Below are 20,806 nucleotides of genomic sequence, written 5' to 3'. Positions count from 1 at the left end.
AAATCAAAGGTCAAACTGGCTCACAGTTCTGCTTGAGGTCTTTTGACTCATGTGTGCCATTTGCTTCTTTTTTTGTGCTTTTCTTAAGTTCACAATATTGATGGAATCTGTCAGGACACGGAACACTAGACTGTCACAGACAGGGCCAGTCTTTAGTTTTCAAGCAGTGACATCAATTTACATGAGCAAAGATGATAACAATAGAAGGAGATTATGTGAGATCCTGAAATGATGCTGCACGTTGCAGAATAGAATAAGTTGCTTGTAAAGGAGATTTTATTCCATTGTTTTAACTCTTGGTCAAAGTCTCAAAAAATGAAAAGGCAAAAGGACATGCCTTTAATAGCTCTGTAATTAAAGTAAAGCAGGAGTTAAAGTGATCACTACTGCTGTACCAGCAGGACATTTAGACAGCTATGTGGTCTTATAGACATTAGATTGACCGCTGTCTGAGCTCGGGTAGTTTACCTGGAGTCTTCTCTTCTGCTCATCAGGGTGAACCAGTTTCAATAAGCCTAAACCAGTATCATTGATGTATGTATTGTTTAAAAAACTTAATTTTAATTCAAAACGAATTAGTAAGTAATGTTACCAATCTTAGGTTTGTCCATATTAACTACAGAAAGCTCCATATCCACACTTTTTAGCTTGATTTCCTCTGATTCCTGGTAACACCAGTGGGTACAGCACGTTTTGTTTAAGTTAGAGATACACTAGCTCACCTGGTGTGGTTAGACAAACTAAACACTTGGTGACTCAGAATTTATGGGGCATATGTAATATTTGCCTTGGGAAGATCAGTCCCCAACAGGATGTATAAGATAAGAGAAGCCTACCCCCCCCCCATAAAACAGAATTTTAAATGTATATTGTAAAAATAAAAATGTGCTCCTGCAGAAGCTTTGTGTTCTTGACTTGAATGAAGAAAGGTGCTTTGAGAATTATTTCAGAAAAACTCTTAATATTATGTGCACAAAGTCCACAGCAGATAGTGCCTTTTGTTGCCTGTGGTAAACCTCAGATTTGACACCCATTTTCCTGGAAGAGAAATAGAGCCCTGTTTTTGTAGGCCCTGTCAAGGTGAGGGACGCTGGTGAGCCGTGTAGCAGACTCCTGTGGTAGAGTCCCAGGCGGAGGGCAGTTCTCTCACAGGGCTGCCTCGCCTCTCTCCAGCCCCGCTGCTGGGGACGTCTTCTCTTGCGCCGTCCCCCTCTCTGGCTGTGAGCTCAGTGTGGCTTTCTGCACGTCATCTGGAAAGGCCCCTGGTGTGACAGATGTTGTAGTGGTTCGGCAGGCCGGCGCAGCTGTTGTATTTCCGCTGACTCAGTGTTTCCTAATGAGAGGTGACAAAATACCCGCTTCACCAGAGGTATCCAGCGCCACCTGATTGCCACACATGATTGTCTTCCATGGTTCTGAACGGCAAAATGTCAAAGACGGCGAGAGGCCACCGTCACATCGCCGAGTCCCGAGTCGGCCTGGCCCCTTTGTGACCGTTGCCCGACGCGACTGCGAGAGCCCCGCTCCAGCAGAAATCCGAGGTGTGATCTCGGCCCCCAGGCTGAGCCGCAGCCGGCAGGTGCAGTGTGGAAAGGCATGAGCAGCATTGGCTGCCTCCTCAAGCCACACAGCCGCTGCAGGTTCGACATGGCCTCGTTTTCGTGGACGCGGGCGGCGAGGTTTTGAGGTTTGGTCCGGAGCCTGTGGCTAACGGTAGGTGGAGGACTTGCATGGGCTCTGCTGTGTGGAATTAACCCTGGGGGATGGAGGGAGAAACGTTCGCTCTGCTCTGAAGCTGTGCTGTTGGTGCCAAGTGAACCTCATCCTGCCAGTCCCCGCCTCTGGAACGCCCTAGTGAGAAATACCCTCTTCCTTCTCCTTCTCCTTTATCGTCTCCGGAGGCCGAGGGGGGTTCTCTTTGCTTCCTTGCGTTGCTGGGGCCGAGAGGAGAGATGGGCCGGTGACGTCCAGCTCTGCGCTCTGCGCTCTGCGCTCTGCCTGCTGGTCATGCTCATGTGTTCTGCAGGCTTCGCTGTGGAAGTGTCTGTAGTTCTTCACTCGCCTGTAGTCATGAACAAATCGTTTGCGACTTCAAAAGTGCCAAATCAACAATTGAATAGCGGCTTTGGTGTGAGCAGGCTCACCTACCGTTAGTGTGAGACAGTAGCTGTACGTCTTTCTCACTGCTACATGTAATAGCAGATACAAAGCACATTTTTTATGTACAATTATTTTTACTTGTGTTCCCCTGAATGAAAAACGCATTGCCCTCAAAATTTTCAATGTTGAGATCTTATCGTGCGCGGAGCCTGCAGTCGTGGCTCGTCTTCAGCGCTGCCTGGGTGCAGTCAGCCGCCGGTGTCCGACCTGACTGACACTGACAGGCAGCTCTGGCATGTGTTGTGAGAAACCAAAGCCCAGGAGCAGTGTGAGCTGCCTGTGGCTACACACATAGCAGGGCTGGTCAGAGCTGATAGGACCCTCTTTGGAAGGGGCGAAGCTCGTGGCTTGTTTCCTTGCCTTGATCCTTGTGTTGGGCAATTCTTGCGAGAGCAGCATACGACCGCTCAAATATATGTAGAATAACTTCAGTTCACTTCTTTCTGAGGTCTGAATCTTAATATGGGTGTCCGAAGCCATTCTTCAACATGCATGATGAACTGATTATCCCGTTATGGTTGGCTGGAAAAAGATTCTAAAAGAATTTCCCTGATTATAATCCTTAATTAGCAAGTGGAATCCTTTGTGGGGCCATTTGGACTCTTAAAGCCTGTGTTTTGGCATATCGTTAAAAGTTTTGTTTGGTTAACTTTATTCGTGGGGCAGTGCTGTCGTGGAAAGTTAGGGATTAGAACATATTGAAGGAACCAGTCTCTAAGCACTTATATTACCAGGGGTAGGTGTGTAGCTATGAGTATACGTTATGGTTAAAATCACATTTGTAAGTGGACAGAAGACAGTGTTTCAAAGCAGGGTAATAAATGGTGATATCTATTTCCTGAACAAGACAGGCTCACATTGATCGCTAGAGCATTATCTCAGAGATTGTTTGCACTGTTGAGGTGTGCCGAAGATATCAGGGTAATTCTGGAACTCTGCGAATGTACAGGAAGAACACGTCACTTCTGGAGTCACAGGGTTGCTCTGCCCTCCAGGGGGTTCGGGAAAGGGGCAGGTAGCCCCTCTTTCGGAAAGAGGCAGGAGTGACAAGGCTCCTGGTGCTGGCTGGTGACAGCTCGCAGACCAGCAGTATTCCTCACTTCTTGGCAATCGTAAATTGACTTTTAACTTTTTTTTTTAGATTTCCTATTTTTCTTGGAAAAAACTAGCCCTTAATGCCATGAAACAGAGTACTGCTAGGATTCCTAATTGAAAACAGAGTGCACTCTGTGACTTGGGCCTTGGATTTCACATCTCATTGGGAACTTGTTCGGCCACATACTTAAAATAGCTCTCTGACGTGTGCTTGCCTGCTGAGGAATGTAGCTGTGGCAATTCAGCCCGTCCTGAGGCAGGAAGTTATGCAAACGTGCATGATTGAACAGAAGGCTGTGTTTTTATTCAGGCTTTTTCGGCCTCACTGCCCAGCAGGCACTGCGCGGTCTGGGCTGCAGCCCCGGCCCTCTGCAGCTCTGTCTGGGCTTTGAAACCGATGGTCCCTTCGAGTTTTTTTTGTGTGCATTTCATTGCACGCCACCCTGAAGGAAAGTGCGAGCCAGAAAGAGCCCGCACGTGCTCGATCTCCACATGCCACTGAGAAGCTGTACTTCACTTCAGCATTGTCTGTGTCCATGTTTTTGTAGAGTGGTGGCTAAGATGAGAAAGAGATACACATGGAAATAAAGTTCCTGCTGCTAGGATCAATATTAAAAGTGAACACCCATTGAAAATAGTTTTTAATAGATTTAAGTGACTTATTCTGTTAATATTTTGTCTCTGTGCTAAAGACTAGGAAAGCACATTTTATACGTGTGGAGTGCACTCTATTATACATTTTATACTATGGAAATAAGTGCATTTCCATCATATTGTCCTTTAGAAAATCCATAAAAGTGACCATATGTAACGCCATGCTCACAGTGTCAGATAAACTGTAAAAGCAGAATTGTGTCCAAATGAAAAATAACACATTATTTACAAAGAAATCAACATTGGACAGTTGAGTCTACAAAAGGAATATTAGCTTCCTGTGTTTCACATGGTGACAGCACAGTGCTTCCAGACCTGTGTGTGAATCTTGCCCTGTGTTGCAAGGAAGAAGTGTTTGCTTGTTTTTGTGGGCACTTAAGATGAGCCTAGTTGATCTCATTCTTCATCCAGCGTCAACAACAGATTTGAGGGCTTTTACTCAAATGAAAAAAGATGTCATTTCTGTTCATATGAGGTCTGATGTGTCCTACCGCATGTTGATTGGGGAAGAAAAACACCAGTACTGCATCAAGAGCTTCTGTTTGCTTCCCAGGAACCTCTGGCGGTTGAGGTCGTGTGTTACTGTGTTCCTCCCTGCCAGGGTGTCTCTATTGTCCATTTTACAGGCTCCTGTCCAGAGCGAATGAATGTCTACCCATTTGTAAAGCTGGGTAGTTTACCGATGCCGCCTGTGTGAACTACCTGGTTCAGGGGGAACTTCCGTGCCCCCCAGGGGTTCGGACCCCCTGCCTGGGCTTATAGAGCCCAGAACCCTTCACAGAGCAGCCTTCCCCTTCGCTAAACGGGAGTGTAACGGGCAGTGTCCGTGCTCAGGGTTGAAGGAGTGTCTAGAGGAAAGCAGAACTGGGTAGACAGTCCCTGGCTGCTCTGCACGAGCCCCTGAGTTTTACCCTCACGCGTGGCCTAGCTGTGCTGGAGATGTAACTGAACCTTTTTCTAGGCAAACGTGCAGCAATAGAGGGCCTAAAATATGGAGGCATTGGGGACCCCCCATAAAGCCCGGACCTGTTGCGCTCCCTTGAGGTTTTTTTCAGTCCCCAGATGCCGAACGGGAACAGGTACCAGTCGGCAGGTCCCTGCAACTCTGAAAGAGCACCGTGTGTTCGCCGCACCAGCCTCTAGAAAAGGTCTGAAAGGCTCCCGTGACAAGCTCTTTTATGTGTCTTGGGCAGTCTGCTTTGTCCCCTCCTCCCTCAGCTCCCCCACGTCAGCTGGAGCTTTGCTGTCGAGATGGGGGGGTTGAGGCAGTGGGAGCGCTGGTGCAGGAACGGTGGCGGAGGTGCTCACCCTGGTTTCCCCGCGTGACAGCCGCCTGTGTGTTCGCAGTGGACGCCGAGCCTGTCTGTCCTGCTGCTGGCTTCTGCCCGTATCGCTAGTCTGAGAGGAGGTCCGGTTGGTCATGCACCATGTGGCTCAGAGCGCCGCCTGGACTCTGTGCCAGTCTGAGCGCAGGTGCAGCGCTGCAGACCTCGAGGGGCTGCAGCGCCCCTTTCTTGGGGGTAGTCTGCTAGATTTGTGAGAGTGATCCTGAGAGATCTGAATTAAAATCAACAGCATTGGAACTGTAATTTTTACACGCATTTAGATCTCACTGCATGTTTGCTGTTAGGTACTATGTGAGAGGGAGATGATCTGTGCTATCAGGATGATTTGTTCGCCATCATTCCTTATACCTTTGTGGAAATGGCACCTTGGGTATTTTCCCCCTGTTTCTTCTTGCCAGTTGCATGTTCAGTGAGGTTGGTGTCATGTCTCAATACCCTACAACAGTGATACCAAGTACTGCAAACTACAGCGTTTGTACTGGACTAACAGTACACTGTGTTTGCATTTGTTTGCTTGTACGATTGTGCAACTGTTGTGATTTCCCCCAGTCAAAGCCATCATTTTCATAAACTTCCAAACTTAATCCGACAGAGGAAAGAAACAGCCCAGTCCAGAGTGCTTCCATCACTCCAGCACAATAAAGGATGGGAGTTATCACACTGGGCTGCTCTCATTACCAGGTCCCTTATCTTTCAGTTCGTGCTTTACATGGATTCATAATATCAGCCATTATAATTTGAATACAGCAGGATAAGTCATTATAAACAAGCAAGTCTTACTTTTTCAATGAGGAAGGTTATGCAAACGGTCATTAGAACTAAAGTGTAGGATCATAAGTGCAGAAATCAGATCTCAGATCTACATCTTTCCTGTCTTAGAAAAGGCAGGTTTTGCTTTATTTGTCGGCACTTTTTACACAAGCAGCAACAGTAGTGAATGCACACAGAGCGAACAGATATGGTGTAACTAGAACATTTAGAAGGCCCTTGATAAAGTTCCTCACAAAAAATGAATTGTCAAAGTGCTGTCAGTTGGCATTCAAGACCAAGCATGTGTTTGGGCTGGGAACTGGATGATGGAAGGAAAAATAATAATAATAAAGTTTTATTTATAAAGAGCTTTTCAAAACACAAGAATGCTGTACTTAGTGATGAACTCCAAGGCAGTTAGACACAGGCCTTAGTAAAACTGGTTGTGGTTTAGATTTGCAGAACCTAAGAATTTTGGGTCTCGAAGAGTCAGAGGAAGGGCAGTCCATAGCAAAGGAGCAGCGACAGACATAGCACAGTCGCCGAAAGTGCGAGATCTAGTCCTGGGGACAGTGAGCGGAGGAGCAGCCTCAGCTGAGCGCAGTCTGCAGGAGGGAGAGTGAACATGGAGAAGCTCAGAGATGTATGATGGAGCCTGACTGTATAGCGCCCTGAAAGTCAGTAACAAGATCTTACATTGATCTTTCCATCTTCTCTGCTGGCGGTTCCTCGCCCTGGTCTCGAGGGACCCTTTTCTGACTTTGTCCCAGATCGGACATTTGCTTGCTGGCAGGTAAAAGAAATAACACATTGCACGATACAGTAACGCCACATGAACCCTTTAACAAATAAGAAATATACATGTATGGTGACAAAGAAAAAAAATATAAATAAAGTACAATATACAGTACATTCTCCCAATGGAGCTGGTTGATTACTGTGGGAATAAAAGAGTATTTTGTTCTGTTGCTCTTGATTCTACACTCAGATGGAAGGAGCTCACATTCACTGTGCAAAGGCTGGTTCTGACAGTCAGTGATTATATGGGCCTTCTGCACTCTTCGTTTGACGTAGATGTCTGACAGCTGTAGTTGTTGTGCATCAATATTGATGGCTATGTTCACAGTCCTGCTCGTTGTGTTTTTATTATGTGCATTAAGGTTACCAAGCCAGGCTACTGCAGTGAATATTGGGACAGATGCAATGAAAGACCTATAGAATGAAGTGATGGTTGTATGGCACACTTTTCAACAGCTGAGTTTTCTTAGCAAGAGCAGTCGCTGTTGGCTTTTTTGATATATCAATCAATGTTTTCATCAATGTTTTCCTCAAAGGTTAGTTCGTAATCAGCAACAGTGCGAGGATATGTCTAACTGTTGACAATCTCAATTTCTTGCTCCTAAGTGACTGTTGGTTTTGCACCTGGCGGTTTGTTTTGTATATTCAACAATCACGTGTTTGGTTTGTGTCCCTTTGTGTCCTGGTTTTCGTTCTGTTAGCCCGTGATGCTAACTGATGCCCTTTCTTGATCCACTTTCTTGATTAGGGACTTGTTAAACTGTAGCTGCACTCTCAAACCTTTGGTTTCCAAAACAACCTGTTCGAAGCCTGCTCTTTCCATCACACCCAGTGTCATGCAGTCTCTCTTCAAACCATTAAGAGCTCAACTGTCTCAGCAGCCCTGACCGGCTGACCGCCTCCTGACGAGCAATGAGTGCTCCTGTGCTGCCCCAGTTTGTTACTTTTTAGTTAAAACACCTGAAAGAGGTGAGTTCTAAAACTCAGAAATTGGTAAAGGATTGATATCTGCTACAAACCCTGTTCCACCTTTCAAGCACTGAAAGCAAATTTAAAAATACATCTCAGTTTGACAATAGAAATCCAGTCATGAGCGATTAATAGCTCAGCTGGAACAAAAACCAGAAGACATGGGAGCCTCCCGGGACCAGGACTGGGCACATGGATCTGGACAATGTGTGGAAGCAGTAAAACAGGCAAACAGAATATTAGGATATATAGTTAAACATTTAATTTAAATTAAAAGACTGTTAGGTTAAATTGTGCAGTGTACTGCAAAAACCTCATTTTTAATCTTGCGTACATGTTTGGTCCCCAATTACAAAAACTGGCTGCTCTGGAAGCAGTAAAGAGAAGAGTTATCAGATACACTCGTGGGCTTAATGAACTGCCCTACACTGACAGGCCGAAAGAGCTGAACCTTTCTAGTCCAGAACAGGGGAAACGACTGGGCTCGAGGACCAAAACTGCTCCCCTTGGAACCTTTCACACGTTTGTACACACTGTGCCAGTCTGACAGGGATAACAAGATGATTGTAATAATTTCTCAGTTCTTCGGACCTCATAGAGTTTATTTTTAAGTGGGTTCAAACTGTTCTTTAAACGGGACAATTTCTGACTTGCAGACCTGTCTGTGTATTTGCCTTTCTACCTGTGCCATGCGTTTGTCCATCTGCACCTCTCCTTTCGATCATGTTCATGACTGACATAGTTTGCTTTGTACCTTGAGATCAAACCTACATAAGTGTTCAAACTTTAAAACCATTCTGCAGACCTTGACTTCTGGACCTTGTAGTACGAAGTACGTTTGTAACAAGTGGTGTTTCCACACAGTTGATTCAAATGAAATTCTGACCTGCTTGTGGCCCTCAGGGCTGTGGTCCTGCTGGTCAGGGAGAGGTGGACAGGGGCTGAGTGTGGGCTGAGCCTCAGGGCTTAGTGTGGGCTGAGCCCTCAGGGCTGTAGTCCTGTTGGTCAGGGAGGGGTGGACAGGGGCTGAGTGTGGGCTGAGCCCTCAGGGCTGAGTGTGGGCTGAGCCCTCAGGGCTGAGTGTGGGCTGAGCCCTCAGGGCTGAGTGTGGGCTGAGCCCTCAGGGCTGAGTGTGGGCTGAGCCCTCAGGGCTGAGTGTGGGCTGAGCCCTCAGGGCTGAGTGTGGGCTGAGCCCTCAGGGCTGTAGTCCTGCTGGTCAGGGAGGGGTGGACAGGGGCTAAGTGTGGGCTGAGCCCTCAGGGCTGTGGTCCTGCTGGTCAGGAAGGGGTGGACAGGGGTTAAGTGTGGGCTGAGCCCTCAGGGCTGTGGTCCTGCAGGTCAGGGAGGGGTGGACAGGGGCTGAGTGTGGGCTGAGCCTCAGGGCTGATGTCCTGCTGGTCAGGGAGGGGTGGACAGGGGCTGAGTGTGGGCTGAGCCTCAGGGCTGTGGTCCTGCTGGTCAGGGAGGGGTGGACAGTGGATGAACCGTCAGGGCTGTGGTCCTGCTGGTCAGGGAGGGGTGGACAGGGACCGAGTGTGGGCTCGAGCTGTGCTGTGAGTCCTTTCGGACTTTCATTCATTCTCTGCTTGTTTTGTATGAACCAGCAAGTTTTGCGAGTCCACAATGTGAAGAAGCTGGGCCCAGTCTGTCATCCGCAACTAATATCACTGCACCGAGAGTCGGCCGTTTCAGTTGCAGCTGAGCGAGAGCCGGGCAGCGTTCTGGTGTGGCGAGCGGTTCAGTGTGCGGTCAGCTCTCTGAGCCGGAAGAGGCTCGGATGTGAATAAGGGCTTCTGATGTAGGGAGTCCTTTCTAATACACAAGGAAATAAAGTCCTGTTGCTTTAATCTCTGCATTTGTTGAATGTGCAAACAGTCATCTGTTGTTTTATAATGGAGATCTAAGGTTTTGGGCTCGTGGTGAAATTGTGACCTTTTGTCCGTTTGGGAATTTTGAAAACGTGCTCCTAAATTGACTCACAAAAAGGCTTCCTGTACTAGACTGAATTCACTATAGTGACCACAACACAGTAAGAGTGTCTGTTGATTAATAATGTTTTCCAGTATTGCAGTGTTTTATGTAAAGAGGTTTGTTAGGTATTTTTGTGCTTGTATTTTCAGTGATAAAGAAAAATCAGATCATTCATCTTTTTAATAAAAAACCTACGTGCATGTGACATACTCTGGGTTTCATTATGTGAGCCCTGTAAGGGAATCCAAATTTGGGAACATATGTCGCACATGCTAGCTCATGCTATCTTCCTATATCTATTTTTGATATAAAACACCTGCAGGTATTTTTGATATTCTGCAGTGAATAAAAAGATTTTGCTTTTCAAATGGTATTTGCTTTTGAAGGTATACCAGACTTCTGATCAGTTGGGTCATTCCGTGTTTAAGTGAGAATTCTTTAAAAGGTGCTAAACAAGAGGAGGCCATTCAGACTGTCCAGCCCATCAGAGCATCAGTGTAGCGTATTGATCAGAGAATCTTATCCAGTCCTTTCCTGACAGAAGACAAGGCATTGGCTTCAGCTGCAAGACTGCGTGGCTCGTTCCACCCCCCTGTGCATAAAGAAATGCCTGCTGTTCTCGGTTTTTAACTCATTTCCACTCAGTCATCTCATTGCTAAAGGATCTAAGAGTGTCAGAATTTACCACCTGTACAAAAACGTAAAACGGATATATCTACAGTTGTGTGCAAACGTTTGGGCAGCCCTCGTTAAATTGTATGTTTCAGTGCATCTTTAAGTGAAAAGACGTTGGCACAGCCTCTGTGTGGTACAAACTTAAACATGTCATCTTTCTGCAAATTGTAATGCACTATTAGTGTTTATTTACAGTTTTGTAGATATTCAAAATAGCAAAATATGGCATGTGCAAAAGTCTGGGCACCCTGTCAGTCAGTACTTGGAAACGCCTCCATTGTCAGCATGTGTTTTCAGACTCTTCCTGTAGCCAGCAGAGTCTTTCAGTTCTTGCTTTAGGAGTTTTTCCTCACTCTTCCAGCTCAGAAGTATTCTTATACTGTAGGTCTTCTTGCTTGCCCTGCATGTCTGAGATCTCCCCACAGATTTTCTATAATATTCAAGTCTGGGGGCTGTTAAGGCCTTTCCAAACCCTTAATCTTTCCTTCCTGTAAGTACTTCATGGTTGATCTTAAAGTATGTTTCAGATCTTTTCTTAAAATACTTCACCCATTTTCAAATGTATCTTCTGTGGTTGTGGCTAAAAAGATCAATTTTAATTTCATCAGTCAGCAGCACTTTTTTCCAAAACGTTTCTTGGTTATCAAGGTTTTGTTTTGCGTACTTTAGACATTGATTTTTGTGATAAGGTGGTAGGAAAGTCTTCCTTTTGACAGTACTCCCATGCTGGTCATGTTGTTGTGTAAGCAACGCTGTGCTGTGGACCTGAGAGCCACTATTCCAGTGTCATCTAAACTTTTCTTCAGGTCCTTTGCAATGATCTGTGGGCTCTGCTTCTCAGATCTGACCGGTTTTCAAGCAGTTCTGTCAGATTTTTCTGGGTCTTCCAGATCTTGGCTTGACTTCAGCAGTTCCCTTTAACTTCCTAATGATTTTTCAAGTCCTCAGACATCAGCTTAGAGGGGGCCATGGATGTTGAAAGTAGGCAGAACAACCTGAGAAGTTAGAAGGGTCAGAGTGCTAGTTCAACCCTGACTTAATTTATGGCCTAGTGCATTCAATGAAAAATCAAGTTTGGGGCCTTTGAAGAACACATTAGAAAAATCTGGGATTTTAAATGACAACAGAGTCAGGACCTGACGTTTTACATCTCATCCAAAGGATGGCGCCTATTTAAGTATAGTGTCTCCACCACTTTACTGGGGCATTAGGACCCACACAGACTGCAGGGTGAGCGCCCCCTAGAGGCCTCTTCTTAGCTTTCCCAGGAGATGTCCCCTCCAGGTACTGGCCAGGCTCACACCTGCTGAGCTTCAGTGGGCTGCCAGTGGTGAGCTGCAGGGTGATACAGCTGCTGGCAAGCTGGAATGTTCAACTGAACATTTTTAGTCTTGAGCAGGGAGGACCTGATCCAAGTATCCCAAACCCTCATAAATCCGTTTGACTTGATAAAATAATCAACGACAAAATGCAAACCCATAAGTGCAGGTGAAAGGTGTGGGGAAACGGCATGTAAAACAGACCAGAAGGCACCTGTGTACGCCGAGGGTAGTGTGAGCCTGGCCACAGGGATGTCCCCTGTTCTTTCTTGGCCTCTGTCGAGACGCTGCTAGCGGGCAGGCGAGACAGCTGGACAGAATGTCTTCCTCTCGGAATCAGTGCAGAGCAAGCTGCCGCCCTGCCATCCGGGCGTGCTCTCGACGGGCTCGGTCGTTCAGCGCTGCCTCAGCCCACGGGCCTCGCGGACTGGAGGTCTGTCAGGGAGCCTGCACCTCCTGCTGCGGGCCTCGTCCCTCACCTGTGCGGGACGAACCTTCTTCGGTGCGAACGCCAGACGCGGCCTGCGCCCTTCAAGCCTTCTGTCCCCTCTTTCGCCCAGAACCGGTCCGCTCGCACTGCTGTTAGACCGCTCTTGTGTCCAGTGGGAGCAGTCCCTCCGATGAGACAAAGAGCCCGCAGGAACTTGCTCCGCACGGTCACTCAGACCTGCGATTTCCAATCTCGTGCTGCTGCAGACCATTTGGCAATCGCTGTGTTGTGGTTGGGCATCGGGAGGCGGGGGAGCAGCATAAGAGCCTGTTTTAATAAATTATATTACTCATACCCAGAGCCAGTTAAAACATATCCTGAAGAAATCTGGTGCTGTTTCACGAATCCGGGGCTACATGCTGGAGTGCTTATTGTTCAACTCTGAATATCTCTTCTTCTTTTATATCTCGGTAATGAACAGCTGGGAGTCTTTATATGGTGCAGATATTTCTCCAATGTTAATCTTTTCCCCTGCTGTGTTCGTGACCCTGATGGAGCAGTGTTGACTTTGGCCCTGCTCCTTTTAACCAAGTGAAAAGCATTTCCCTCCGAGGACTTCCTATTCTCCCTTTTAACTTCGGTTTGAATCTTTCCGTGTTCCTGCGCTGTGCACGAAGGCGAATTGCTTTACTATCGGTGAAGGTTCGGTTAAAAACTGCTAGCTGGCAGAACGACTTATTTTTTATCCTTCAACTGGATCAGAGACATTTACTACAGAAAACCATCTCTTGTTGCCACAACAGCTTCGAAACCACTCATTTCCTGTAGCTGGAGTGAATAATTGCCATGCATGTGAAAGTTATTATTAGATCAGATCAAAGGTGTAAGGAGAGACCATCTTTGCTGTTTTCAAAACAGAGCTTAGATTATTTTTGTGTCACTTTGCCTTTTGGTAACAAAGACAGAATGTTGAAGACTTGCTGAATTGCATTTTGGAAATAGTTTTAAAACAGAAATTATCAGGTTGCCCTACAGAGCAGCGAACCACCAAAACTAGCAATGTGCCACAAACTGTCTTATGGTTTCTCATGGACAGGATAGCAGAAAGACACCAAGAATTCTGTCACAATAAATATTTTTTTTTAATTAGTGGAAGTTGACCCTGTCAGCCAACTGAAACAGCTGCTAAATCGTGGAACTTATGCTTATTTTGTCACACAATTCCCCTGTAAACCTAGGCTGATCCAGCTTCCCAGTTAAAAAACGCAAAAAGTTTTGCCTGTTCAGAAATGAATTGAGTTGGTTAACGTTTCATCTTAGCAGGCCGGTCTTTTGCCTCATCAGTCATTCAAGCAGACAGGCGACCCAGAGCACCACGTTTAACACACACCTCAGTCCAGTTTCACTCATCTTCCTTCAGCAGAGTACAGCACTGCAGCTGGGAGCACTGCACACAAAACATCTCTGGGTCGCAGTGATCTCCAATACGGTTTCCAATATGTCATTCAGATTAAGAAGATTATGAACCCAGTGAAGGTTTATTAACAATTCTCCAGTTCCAGGGGAGACTCAGTGGCTGCTATTTACTGTTTAAAGGGGGGCATGGAGCTGGCAAATGACAGAAAAGTAGAACACTACCCATTAGACGTGCTCTGTCACCCGAAGTCTACAGCTGCCTTTCCTTCGTGGAGAGCGCTGTAGTGGAACCTCTTACTTCTTACACGAGCCCCAGGGCTCGCACTTCTCAAAGAAAGCAACAGAGATGACCTTCTTTGTGTTTTTTCATCCACCCGCTCCCCGACTTGTGTAAGGGTTCTGTTCCACAAGGATGTGCCTACAATCCTTTATTAACCACTGCGTGGACGCAGATGGAGGGTGACCATTCCTCCTACTGAGAAATAAACCAGTTTTGCTCCAAGGAAGACACCTTCAAAGACAATTAGGATAGACACCAAATACAGCATGTTTTTAAAAATGTAAATGAAGAGTTGCCAAAGAATGACCCTTCAGTTAGTTCGTGAATACTGTATGTCTCCGTGCCCTCCGCTGTACTGTTCAGTTATTAAACAAACTAGCCAGCTGAGCTGCAGTACCAGCGTGTCTTCGGACTGGGGGAGGAGACCTATGCCAACACGGAGAGAGTGTGAAAACTCCATGGGGATGGCACCCCAGGACCCCAGCGCTGACCACTGCGCCACCGTGCTGCTCCCATACATTTACTCATCCATCCTTAATGCCCAGCACCCCAAAATGTAGTCAGTGGGAGGCAAGCTGTAGGTATTAGAGAAAGCATTGCATGTCTTGTGTTTGAACATAGCCGTAACGGTGTCTGGCACTGGTCTGTTTACACCTGCATACAGCTGCCATTTCTGAAAGAGGGTGAGGTGAGGACCCTCTCTGGAGGTTTTGAATACGTTATGTCCTGTTCTTTACCAGATATATCTTCATCCTAAACAGCTGTGTCTTGTCTCTTTCCAGGATGGCTTGGATGCTTTGGTTTATGACTTGGACTTCCCCGCCTTAAGAAAAAACAAGAGTATCGACAACTTCTTGAATAGATGTAAGTACTTCCAGAGACTCTCGCTCCTCCTTTACAGAGCAGCGTTTCTGTCCATCCCCGTCCTGCGTTAGGATTGTGGGGATATCCAGTAACAAAAGGGCTTTCTCCAAGTTCATCTGCTGACCCACATAAGTGATATTCTTATCATCGGGTTCAGGAGAACTCATTTGCCATTTTGCATTTCTTGACTTCGGCACATCTTAGGCACTGAATACACTTATAGTACATTTGGCATTTGACACTTTAAAATAGTGGAGAGACCAAGTCAGTCAGATGAATTTATATCCTTTTTCCTTCTAAACCATTAGAATGAATTTCCCAGTGTGATGTAAGGCCTAGTAATGACAGTAGTTCAGGTGGGTAGCTGCGTCAGCATGCGTAGGCTGCAAAGGAACAAGTAATAGGTTTATTCCATGCTAAAAAAAAAGAAGAAAGAGAACACAACGTTTCGGCTCACACCTGAAGAAGGCTCCACGGCTGAAACGTTGTGTTCTCTTTCTTCTTTTTTTCAGCATGGAATAAACCTATTACTAGTAATGACAGGTCAGTTTGTCACACTCAGGCTCAAAGTAACAGATGGGATTTAAGCTGTGTTTTTTTTTACAAAACTGTAAAGGTCCCTCTGATGGGGTTCTGATGGCCCTACAGAGATCTCAAGAAAAGATTAAGTCATTTAACTCACTTTAACATTTAACATTTAACTCACAGAAGTAGCAAAGGATATACGTGCCATTATTACCAAGTCATTTAACTCACTTGGTAATAATGGCACGTATATCCTTTGCTACTTCTGTGTATGTTTTTCTCCCTATGTAGTATTGTTCCCAGAAAACATTTTTTTTTCTCTATTAAAAAAAGCGATAGCCACAGCTCTATTAATTGTAGATTTTGTCTCTGTTCTTTTTAAAGCCCACATCCAGAGCTGCTCCTGCAATGAATAGCAACTGATAGATCTATTTCTGCTGTAACAATGACCATTTTTAGAACAATGATGAAGTGTCTTAAAACCACGCAGTTCATGGAAATAGTTTGTATTTTGGAGTTCACTGTTTCATAAGCTTATGCTGTATTTTTAGATCAATTGAGCTTGGAAGTTTTTTCCATGCATTCTTGTGCCAGTTGTTACCCATGTGAATAGAAAATCTCTCCTTTTCAGCTATGACCAAATTTGGCTGAATCTTATGTTCCCCCTGGGGAACCTGAAATTGTTAGCAGTAGATAAAGGGACCGTGCTTGTATAAATAATTGTAACACATACAAAGTTTAAAGACTTCTTTCAGTGGAGCTGAATTCCACATCCGAGAAGGAGACATTTTCTTGTGTTCGTCTTTTTAGGGTGCGTTCCAGTAATGTGATAAGAGAGCAGAAGGTCCTGTTAGCTCGGAACCAGATTTAAACGGGGAATCAAAGACATGAAAACTGTTCTGTCAACGTGATGCTAGGGCAAAGCTAAATATATCTTTGCCATAGTCTCCTGGAGGGTCTGTCTTTTTAAAAGTTTTTATTTCAGCATAAGCATCAAGTCATGCATGGAGGTGCTGCAGGAGCTTTGTTTTGAAACCGACAAAGATGATTCATGCATCTCTTGTGGTTCTGGTGAACCATATGCGAAAGTTATCGGTTAATTAAACGTTAATTTGTCTCAGTTAATGGATGCTGAGTAGGCCAAACATGGTCAACTTTTATAGGAGTTTTACTGGAGTTACAGCAGCCCTAGAACCTAGAGCCCATCACATCAGTCATGCATCTCGGACATAATTGAATGTTTTTCTCCAACTGCTGCTCTTGCACTGTTTTTCCATAAGACCCACAGATGTAAGTTTTCAGAAAGAAAATGTGAGAAATGTGCATCTGCATACAAAGGTGGCAATGTGCTCCTAATCTCTGTTTTTTACCATTAATGTTACCCATCTTCCTTTTTCCTAGAACTGCACTGCTATGCCCTTACTGGAACTTAGTGATTATATGTATCAATAGTATATATAATAGTATATATAAATAGTAAGTCTTATAATTGACATAGAATGTGACTGGGTTACCTTAGCTTTTATAGTTTTAAAAACCCCAATGTGACACTGTGATGTTCTGTTTTCTGACACACTTCTAATAATGGTTCGTAACGTTCTTCTTCCAGATAAAGACACCATCAGTAAAATCAGAGACCTGCGCATGAAAGCAGAGGATTATGAAGTGGTTAAAGTCATCGGAAGAGGGGCCTTTGGGGAGGTACAGCTGGTAAGTTACAGTGATTTCAGTAGCTGCTGGTCTCAGGTAGGGATTTCAAAGCACTCCTGTTCACGTCCTTCCAGTCCAGCTGGTGTGCAGTGTTGTTCTTTTTAGGATGTGAAGCTCAAGCTTTCTTGGCCTCTGGAGAGAGCGTCTTTTACAATGAATCGTGGTTATGTGTCAATGTTACAGTGAGTTAAGAGTTTACATCAGGGGTTGAGTAAAATAGATGAATGAAAGTGGCACAAGGGTCCAGAGCATGAGGCAAACATCTGGATGTAGTACTGGTCAACTGTAGGTTGGACTCACCAGTGAGCACCGGATCCCCATAATGCAGCAGAGTTGACTGGGGACGTCCAGGCTACGACAGCAGTCCTCACCGGGACCTGAAGCCATGGTCTGAGCCCTCGATAGCACTGTGTCATTGAATTGAGGCAGTGGTGAATTTAGTTTTTTGTCAGATTTAATTGGGAATTATTTGAAACCCCAGCCATCTTAAAGATGAACTGAGAGATAACAGTGTCGGGAGCCTCCTGAGTGTCTCTTCCTGTAAAGGCTGTCTCTTGGGTTTTGGCCTGGGTCATGTCGCTAGCACATGGTGTGCTGGATCCCCAGAGCAGTATCCACGAGCACGGCAGAGGGAAGGGTGGGATTAGCTCATCAGGGCTGTCTCGCTATCACAGCGCCCCCTGCGGCCTCCTGGGTGCCTGCAGCCCTTCAGTGCCGTTGGCAATGGAAGCACCTCTCCTCCAATCAGCACTGAACCCCCAGTAGGGGGCTGTGTTCCCTGTGGTGAGTCAAAGGGGAGGGGCTTGAAGGTGCGCGGGTGGGAGGAGCCTGTTTCCTCACTCTCCCCCGTGTGCGCTCACAGGGTTCACAGCTGCTGGACCAGTCATGAAAAAACACACAACTGGCCATTTCAAACTAGGTGGCTGTGATAAAAAATAATTGGAGATTCTTAATCAAAAATATATATATATACACATACAACAGCCAGGGCAAAGCGTTACATTTGAAAAATTTAACCTGCTTCATGATGATTGACGGTATTAAACACAAGTTATTTCTTAGCACACTGAGTTCTTGTAGCTTCGCCACTACATTTCAGCATCATCTCAAAGTAAATTCCTCTGCATACAAGAGAAGTTGTCTTATTTTTTGCCCCTTTTCTGGCTTTGTTTCCTAGAGTTGTGCTATAATGATTGCTCGCCCATCAGATGGCCAGTGTCTTCACCTGAGGAATGTCATTTCTTTTGGGAGACCTGTTTGTCTTTCATATAACGTATAAATATATTTCTTTTCTAACTCTCATTTTACAGGTAAGGCATAAAGCCACAAGAAAGGTTTATGCCATGAAACTCCTCAGCAAATTTGAAATGATCAAGAGATCGGATTCGGCTTTCTTCTGGGAAGAGAGGGACATCATGGCTTTTGCTAATAGCCCCTGGGTAGTCCAGGTACAGAGTTGTTTTTTTTGCTGCACTCGTGCAGACCGTGAAAAGACAATTAGGAGTAACACACACACAGACATCGTGGAGCTCTCCGCGCTGCTTCTTAACAATGAGGAATTGCGAGTGTGCGCTTGAAGACTGGCCATAGAGTCCTGATGGTTTTTGCTGTATGCCCCACGTGTGGTGATGTATAATTGGAAATTGTGTTTTAGCAGTGTGTGCATCAATCATAGAAGTTTCTGAAGTAAGCTTGCATTTGCAGTTTCATTGTTGGATGTTTTTATTCTGTTTACAACGGACTTCTGCCTGGACTTTGACTTGGTGCTGCTTGTGGTGACAGAGCAAAACGTATTTGATTAAAGACTACAGACTTCATAGCACAAGGTCTCTAAGGGCAGCAATTCCAATGTATTGTGGCTGTTAAACGAGGTATTAACTCTTTAATACCTAACTGGTATTAAACTAATAACTGGGACGCCAGCAAAATGACAGTATTAACCTTTGCTGTTGTCTTAGCACTGTGTTAATAAGGAGAGGTAACTGATAAAGGCACCTCTCTTTCACCAGTCTGTTCGCCATAGTCTGCGTGCAGCTGTTTGATAGAGCTTCTGTGATAAAGCATCAAAAAAATTTTCATCAAAAAAGTACAATGGAGCATGTTTTCTCCATTGTACTTTTTGGACAATCATCCTGTATAAACCTATGCACATTTTGCACATATTTTATTGTTTTTACAGTGACTATGATCAGCACATTTTGCACACACCTATGTATTTATTTTTATTTATCTTGTTTGTCTTTTGTTTTATAACTATTCTGATGTCTGTTTTGCTTGTCTTGGGCTGGACTGCTGTAACACATCAATTTCCCTACGGGATTAATAAAGTATTATCTATCTAAAATCTTTACCGAAATGAAACAGCTGGACGGAAATATTTCTTTATTTCTATTTCTCCTCTTACCTACCTCTTATTTCTCCTCTTATCTACCTCTTACCTTTTTTCATCTACTGTTGGGTTCAGACGCAGAATTTGGAATTAGGTGTTATTAACCAGACAGATGTCATGTGGAGCTGCAGTGAGGGACTTCAGAGCCATTTTGAATGATTTCCTGAGGTCTGAGACTGGCAGGGTTAGACAGGCTTGTCCTGTTGATATTTTGAGTTGGGGTGGAATGGGCACGTAAAGAAGAATTGAATATTTCTCAGCTTCTCTTTATTTCTTTTATGTTGCTTGTTCGTGGGGTCGTGCTGCTTTGTGCTGCTGGTTTTGTGTAAATCTTGTGCCCACGGTTAAAGTGCAAGAGAAGGCAAACTGTATACTGTTGGAGCCGGAGCTTTTTTTCTCCTGCCGTTCTGATCTCGGTTGCTGGGGGCCTCCCAGCTCTTCTATGCTTTCCAAGATGACCGCTACCTGTACATGGTGATGGAGTACATGCCAGGAGGGGACCTGGTCAACCTGATGAGCAACTACGACGTGCCGGAGAAGTGGGCCCGGTTCTACACCGCCGAGGTGGTGCTCGCGTTGGACGGGATCCACTCCATGGGCTTCATCCACAGGTCAGAGCTCCCAGGCCAAAACACGGCCGAAACTTTGCTTAAAAGCAGAAAAAATAAACCCAGCTTTTCTACGTGCTATTGGATTGGTGTGGGAGCGGTGCTTTAGGCCCGCCCCTACACTGAATTGCGAATGGGATTGGTTATTGTAGCTGTCTTTCACGGAGCTTAAAAAAGTAGGTTGGCCATGTGACACAACACCCCCCTTTAACCAGAAACCCAGAAGTTCGATCTCCTCGTGAGTAGTTGGTACTTGGGGAGCACCCAGAAGAGTTATTAAGCAAATAAAAGTGTACATTTTCCTTGAAGGTGTCGTTAATATACTTGTCCGGGGGCTCCGGCTGACCACTGGCGTGACCGCTGGCCCTCCGCCCACCTGCCGCGGTCCTTCCCCCTCCCCATGGCTCGAGAGGCGTCCTGGGCTGGCTCTGGGGAGGTCCCGCTAGCAACAGCACGCTTGCCTGTGGGGTGAAAGTGGCCAGGCCAGACCCAGGGGCTCATGTTATGTTCCTGAACCCGTTCTTGCAGGAGACGACACTGATACCATGTTTCACCGTCGGCCGGTCTCCTCTTGCTGCCCCTGAAGTGGAGTCTGTCCCCTTCATCCCAGGGTTTAAAGAAACGTGCCCCGATTCGGTCTGTTTAAGAAAGCCGTTGTTGCTCATTAAGTAGATGGCGGTTTAGCTCAATATTTGTACCATGAAACTGCCTCCAAACCCCCCCATGTGCTGTTGTTTTCCCTGGGGGGTGTAACTTGCCCTCTTTATTAACATTCCTTCATGTGAAAAATAGCGCAAAGACCAAAAAAACACTGGGAACAAGACTGTGTACAGTGGGTTTACAAAGA

At 45.6% G+C, this 20,806-nt stretch overlaps 1 protein-coding gene across 4 annotated transcripts in view; it reads left to right on the top strand.

The window, feature by feature from the left end:
* rock1 (Rho-associated, coiled-coil containing protein kinase 1) overlaps positions 1-20,806 on the top strand; it is a 64,550-nt gene that overhangs the window by 18,426 nt on the left and 25,318 nt on the right. For all 4 annotated transcript variants that reach the window (XR_011189955.1, XM_069191631.1, XM_069191630.1 and 1 more), the window contains exons 2-5: positions 14,646-14,727; positions 16,862-16,962; positions 18,273-18,410; positions 19,787-19,962. Coding sequence is in view for 3 of the 4 variants with exons in the window: in XM_069191631.1 (XP_069047732.1) it covers positions 14,646-14,727; positions 16,862-16,962; positions 18,273-18,410; positions 19,787-19,962 (497 nt within the window). In the remaining variant the exon portion in view is untranslated. The remainder of the gene's footprint in view (positions 1-14,645; positions 14,728-16,861; positions 16,963-18,272; positions 18,411-19,786; positions 19,963-20,806) is intronic.

The sequence above is a fragment of the Lepisosteus oculatus genome, chromosome 6, assembly GCF_040954835.1.
Source record: "Lepisosteus oculatus isolate fLepOcu1 chromosome 6, fLepOcu1.hap2, whole genome shotgun sequence".
Classification (NCBI taxonomy): Eukaryota; Metazoa; Chordata; class Actinopteri; order Semionotiformes; family Lepisosteidae; genus Lepisosteus; species Lepisosteus oculatus.
Note: the sequence above shows the minus strand (reverse complement) of the source record. Positions and strands in the feature narration are given on the sequence as shown.